Source organism: Pongo pygmaeus, chromosome 22 (assembly GCF_028885625.2).
Source record: "Pongo pygmaeus isolate AG05252 chromosome 22, NHGRI_mPonPyg2-v2.0_pri, whole genome shotgun sequence".
NCBI lineage: Eukaryota > Metazoa > Chordata > Mammalia > Primates > Hominidae > Pongo > Pongo pygmaeus.
Genome location: NC_072395.2, coordinates 43,422,342 through 43,429,440, shown reverse-complemented (window position 1 = coordinate 43,429,440; position 7,099 = coordinate 43,422,342). Strand labels below are relative to the sequence as shown.

At 38.5% G+C, this 7,099-nt stretch overlaps 1 protein-coding gene across 1 annotated transcript; it reads right to left on the bottom strand.

Annotated features, from left to right (window-relative positions):
* Nucleotides 1-310: 310 nt before the first annotated feature.
* Nucleotides 311-463, bottom strand: LOC129022249 (keratin-associated protein 20-3). Its single transcript, XM_054468264.2, is given in 1 exon segment — nt 311-463. A coding segment is annotated over 1 exon segment (153 nt).
* Nucleotides 464-7,099: the final 6,636 nt, after the last annotated feature.

Genomic DNA, 7,099 nt, shown 5'->3' with positions numbered 1-7,099 from the left:
TGATCCTCCTGCCTCAGCCTCCCCAGTAGCTGGGGCTACAGGCACCCACCACCACACCTGGCTATTTTTTTAACTTTTAGTAGAGATGGGATTTTGCCATGTTGGCCAGGTTGGTCTCGAACTCCTAACCCCCGGTGATCCACCCACCTCGGCCTCTTAAAGTGCTGGGATTATAGGGAATCATTAAGAATTCTAATTGGGTTAAAAAAATAAAAAAAAGTGTAGTAGAACAGCACCCCTGTCTCATAAGAAAATGGACCCAATTGTAGATATTATTCAGTCAATGCCTGATAATAAGCATGTAGTATAATCATATTGGTGGCAGCAGTCGAATCCATACCCCACCACAGCCACATCTGTAGCCACAGTCCAGGATTCTAAAGGCACCAAAGCCAGAGGTATAACTATATTTACAGTCATAGCCATAGCCCAGTCCTCCTTAGTAGTTGCCATAGTAGCTCATTGTGTCAGGATTTAAGTCTCTAGCCTAAGAGGCAAGAGTAAGTTTTAGTGCATAAAAACACTAAAATACTGGGTCTTTTATCAGTCTCAGTGGAGGTGTGACAAACCACAGGCACTCCTGACATTGTCATATAGACCAACCTGTATTTAAAAATCTCATTAATCTTGTATCTTTAGATTTAAAAAAAAGACTCTCTATCCTGACAAAATTGAGATTTTCTTCTCAGTATGTTATGATCTTACCAAACAGCTGATAGACTTTAAAGGAAAAAAAAAAATGTTGAGTTCAATGACCTTGCTCACACTGATGCCGAATTTAACCTTTGTAACTATGTTGGATGACATCACGTGGAGGAGGCAAATGCCATCCTCTTCCGATCACTTTGCTAATAATACCCTTCTTCTTATATGCATATTTAAATCTTAATCAACACAGCTGTGATGTTATCTCTATAAATCTTAGTAGCAAATACAGTGGACTCTTGAATACCATGGGTTTGAACTGCACAGATATGCTTATATTAAGCAGATTTTCTTCACCTCTGCCACCCCGGCAGCAAGACCAACCCCTCCTCCTCCTTCTCCTCCTCAACCTACTCAACATGAAGACAATAAGGATGAAGACCTTTATGATGATCCACTTCCACTTAGTGAATAGTAAATACATTTTCTCTTTTTCCTTATTTTCTTAATAAAATTTTATTTTCTTTAGCCTACTTTATTATAAGAATATAATCTATCATTACAGGTAACATAAGCGTGTATTAATCAACTGTTTATGTTATTGGTAAGGCTTCTGGTCAATAGTAGGCTATTAGTAGTTAAGTTTTTGGGGAGTCAAAAGTTATACTCAGATTTTCAACTGCGTGGAGGTTGGCACTCCTAACCCCTGCATTGTTCAAGGATCAACTGTGATTTATTCTGTACAAACTCCCACCAATCACATATTATTCTGTAGTTTTCCTATTGCTACGCTCTCTTAAAAGTAGTGCCATTTTCTTGCCTGTTTAGTTTCTTCTTCTCCACACCTTAAGCATTCTTTAAAAAGTTGTTTGGTTGATTATCTTGTACCTGCACTGGAATGTAGATATGTTTCTTCGGAGAAAAGAAAAGCATTGAGAATCTTATCTGATTCCAAAGTCATAGGAACGTAAAGTAGACATTTTTGAGACCCAAATATAACAGAAGGCATGACTATTAATTTTTCTGTAGGGATATTGACTCTGCCTGTATCATGTACCTATATGTAGACTTAAGTTCTCAAAGGCAGGCTGAATCTAGATACTATCATTTCTTAAGATGATTAAAAATAATTGAAAATTTTCATTCACCACTGACCTTTAGGGTAATCCCTGATTTGATCTGTTGTACTTCAGTCATCCACTTTTAGGCAGTGCTACCATATTGGCAGAACCATCTATAATCCGGGACCAATTTTTCCTTCTTCAACTGGAAAATCAGCAGTGTATGTCGAGAAAGAAGAGACAACTCAGCAGAGAGGAAACCATGAGAATCCAAGCCAATTGCTTCTGTAAGTTGTTTGTGCTTTCAGAACTCCCTTAAGCCCAACCTTATGTTCCCCACCTTCACTTGATGACAGAGAGCTGATGTGTATGCTCAACTTTCTGAATAAGCGGGCTAGAAAATTTGGGCTGAGATTATGGGGTTTTCTAGATATATAATCATGTCATCTGCAAACAGGGAAAATTTGACTTCCTCTTTTCCTAATTGAATACCCTTTATTTCCTTCTCCTGCCTGATTGCCTTGGCCAGAACTTCCAACACTATGTTGAATAGGAGTGGTGAGAGAGGGCATCCCTGTCTTGTGCCAGTTTTCAAAGGGAATGCTTCCAGTTTTTGCCCATTCAGTATGATATTGGCTATGGGTTTGTCATAGATAGCTCTTCCTATTTTGAGATACGTTAAGCTGATAGGCAACTTCAGCAAAGTCTCAGGATACAAAATCAATGTGCAAAAATCACAAGCATTCTTATACACCAATAACAGACAGAGAGCCAAATCATGAGTGAACTCCCATTCACAATTGCTTCAAAGGGAATAAAATACCTAGGAATCCAACTTACAAAGGATGTGAAGGACGTCTTCAAGGAGAACTACAAACCGCTGCTCAGTGAAATAAAAGAGGATACAAACAAATGGAAGGACATTCCATGCTCATAGGTAGGAAGAATCAATATTGTGAAAATGGCCATACTGCCCAAGGTAATTTATAGATTCAATGCCATCCCCATCAAGCTACCAATGACTTTCTTCACAGAATTGGAAAAAGCTACTTTAAAGTTCATATGGAACCAAAAAAGAGCCTGCGTTGCCAAGACAATCCTAAGCCAAAAGAACAAAGCTGGAGGCATCACACTACCTGACTTCAAACTATACTACAAGGCTACAGTAACCAAAACAGCATGGTACTGGTACCAAAACAGAGATATAGACCAATGGAACAGAACAGAGCCCTCAGAAATAATGCCACATATCTACAACTATCTGATCTTTGACAAACCTGAGAAAAACAAGCAATGGGGAAAGGATTCCCTATTTAATAAATGGTGCCAGGAAAACTGGCTAGCCATATGTAGAAAGCTGAAACTGGATCCCTTCCTTACACCTTATACGAAAATTAACTCAAGATGGATTAAAGACTTAAATGTTAGACCTAAAACCATAAAAACCCTAGAAGAAGCCCTAGGCAATACCATTCAGGACATAGGTATGGGCAAGGACTTCATGTCTAAAACACCAAAAGCAATGGCAACAAAAGCCAAAATTGACAAATGGGATCTAATTAAACTAAAGAACTTCTGCACAGCAAAAGAAGCTACCATCAGAGTGAACAGGCAACCTACAGAATGGGAGAAAGTTTTTGCAATCTACTCATCTGACAAAGGGCTAATATCCAGAATCTACAAAGAACTGAAACAAATTTACAAGAAAAAAATAAACAACCCCATCAAAAAGTGGGTGAAGGATATGAACAGACATTTCTCAAAAGAAGAAATTTATGCAGCCAAAAGACACATGAGAAAATGCTCATCATCACTGGCCATTAGAGAAATGCAAATCAAAACCACAATGAGATACCATCTCACAACAATTGGAATGGCGATCATTAAAAAGTCAGGAAACAACAGGTGCTGGAGAGGATGTGGAGAAATAGGAACACTTTAACACTGTTGGTGGGACTGTAAACTAGTTCAACCATTGTGGAAGTCAGTGTGGCGACTCCTCAGGGATCTAGAACTAGAAATACCATTTGACCCAGCCATCCCATTACTGGGTATATACCCAAAGGATTATAAAACATGCTGCTAGAACGACACATGCACACCTATGTTTGTTGTGGCATTATTCACAATAGCAAAGACTTGGAACCAACCCAAATGTCCAACAATGATAGACTGGATTAAGAAAATGTGGCACATATACACCATGAAATACTATGCAGCCATAAAAAAGGATGAGTTCATGTCCTTTGTAGGGACATGGATGAAGCTGGAAACCATCATTCTCAGCAAACTATCGTAAGGACAAAAAACCAAACACCACATGTTCTCACTCATAGGTGGGAATTGAACAATGAGAACACATGGACACAGGAAGGGGAACATCACACACTGGGGCCTGTTGTGGGGTAGGGGGAGAGGGGAGGGATAGCATTAGGAGATATACCTAATGTTAAATGACGAGTTAATGGGTGCAGCACACCAACATGGCACATGTATACATATGTACCAAACCTGCATGTTGTGCACATGTACCCTAGAACTTAAAGTATAATAAAAATAAAAATAAAAATAAAAATAAAAATAAAAATAAAAATAAATGCTTGGCACCTATGTTGATCACTCAGAATTTCACTAATAGTGTTGAGTTTTTAAATCCAATGATGGCTAAACCACTTTTGGGAAAAAATATTGTAATTTATTGAAAATCAAATAGAAAGTCCACATAATTACGAAGCATCTTTTGCCCAAGTGATATCTTATTGCATAAGATTCTGTTGTCTCACTGCCATTTCCCAATGTATGGGAATTCTTAAGGACAAGTGGAATAAATGGACACATTTGCTGTTTGGGGATTTCAAAAGAAAAATAAAGGAGCTGTCAGATGTGAAGAACAGTGGAATAAGAGGGAGGCAGTGACTCAGTACATTCAACACTGTCCTGGTGAGCTGGTGAACAACAGATCCTTTCCCGAGAATTTTAACATCAAATATCAAGCAGTCAGCAGCCACTCGACAGGGGATTCTATCTATACTCTCCATGTCATCCAGATGACGTGAGGTGTGAAGAGCGAATTACCTCTCTTCTGAGGCACAGTGCTAAGTAATTCAGCCAAATCTCAGGGTGTTGAGGAATAGACAAACCCAGGGGTTGTTATATATAGTGATAGGAAAAAAGACTTTTGCTGGGCAAAAATGTCATTTAAAATGTTCTTATATGAATGTAAATTGGAAGTCTGACCAAATGTAACACTGGCTGCTGAATCACATAAAAACTGGATTGCATATGACCTTAGGTAAAAGGAACTGATGTTCAGATCAAATTTTCAGGGCCATCAAAACTGCAGGAGATATCAGAATCTCCCTATTCCTCTCTCTTTCTTTCTCTCTCTCTCTGCCTCTCTCTCGCTGCTTCACTCTGATAAATGCATACACATATTCACACAAACAGAAAAAGCAAAAATAATAGAGAGAAATTAATATAAGTATAATCAACAAAATTTACGGGAGCATTGTAAGTTTATTTTCATACTGCTATGAAGATACTACCAGAGACTGGGTAATTTATAAAGGAAGTTTAATTGACTCACAGCTCCGCATGGCTGGGGAAGCCTCAGGAAACTTACAATCATGGCAGAAGGCAGAGGAGAAGCAAATTCCTTCTTCACAAGATGGTAAGAAAGAGATCGAGACAATGTGAAGGTGGAACTGTCAAAAACTTATAAAACCATCAGATCTCGTGTGGGAACTCACTCACCAACATGAGAATAACATGGGGAAAAAACTGTTCCCATAATCCAATCACCTCCCACTGGCTCCCTCCCTTGATACGTGGGGATTATGGGGATTACAATTCAAGATGAGATTTGGGTGGAGACAAAAAGTCAAATCATATCAAGCATACATTTTAACATAAACTTTATTTTCTCATATGAAATATATAAAAAGAACATATAGGCCAGGCACGGTGGCTCACGCCTGTAATCCCAGCACTTTGGGAGGCCGAGGTGGGCAGATCACCTGAGGTCAGGAGTTTGAGACCAGCCTGACCAACATAGTAAAACCCCGTTTCTACTGAAAATACAAAGAAATCAACCAGGCGTGGTGGCGGCGGGCGTCTGTAATCTCAGCTACTCAGGAGGATGAGGCAGGAGAATTGTTAGAATCCAGGAGGCAGAGGTTGCAGTGAGCCTAGATCGTGCCACTGCACTCCAGCCTGGGCGACAAGAGCGACACTCTGTCTAAAAAAAAAAAAAGAAAGAAAAACGAAAAAGAAAAGAACACATATGAAGAGGAATAATGTCAATACAAAATAAAGAGTATAACTTTTCTGTAAATTACAAGACATCCCATTGATTTCAGTTAATCAAAATGTAGCATGCTGAATTTGAGTTACATGTTTCTTTAGTAGTTAGAGATGAAATTAGTATTTCCGATGTCGGTATGGAAGTGGAGTCAGGAAGCCCAACAGGAAGAGTCCAGCAGGTTGAGTTGCTCAAGAGAATCCCTGATAGAGTCTGTACGACCAGAATATTACACTGCTAGATGAGCAGCCCAGAACCAGAGACAAGGCATCAGAGAGTTGCCATTTCAGCCCATGGTGTCAGAAATGGAAAGTTCAGTAAAGAGAAGAGCATCTGTCTCTCCAGATTGAATGTCACCAATGGCACAGTTCAGGGACTTTTCAATCTTCTGTTGTTGGTTGCACAAGCCATGAATATTACTCACCTTATAATTCAGACTAATCATGCAAATAAAATGTTAGCAGCTAACTTACAGTTGAATTTAAGTACCCATGTAGGTAATGTATTAATGTATTTTTCACTTGTGTTAAAAAGTAATTACAATTTATTATTTTTAAGGGTATTTTAGTTTAGCCCAATCTTATTGTTATTGTATTAGCCAAAAAAAGTGACCATTATCTACGTAACACAGGAGTTGTTGATGGAAAAGTTGTAAGAGTTGGTTGACGGAAAACAGCAGCCCAAGCCTGAATTCTCCATGTCTCCTGCAAGCAGGTTCCCTAAGGTAGTGCCTTTATACACAACGTCATCATTTGGACAATGAGACTCTGGACACGGATATAGGTATATGTGTGCACAGCTTCAATTTATATTATGATCCCTAATGAATTAATGTAATTCATTAAAATAACAGTTTTTTTATGTTCCATCATCTAAGCAAATGACATTTCATCATTTAAGTGATATTTATTGAGGGCCTACTATGTGCCAGTCACTTTTAAGACAATGGATTATATTATTTCTATTATTGTGATAATGTATCCCTATAGGATGTTTTCTCATTGACAGCATCATGTGCTATAAGATGTAGCAATGTTGCAAATTTTCATTTGAAAATATTAAAGTATCCCAAAAGAGCTGTATTAAATTGAAT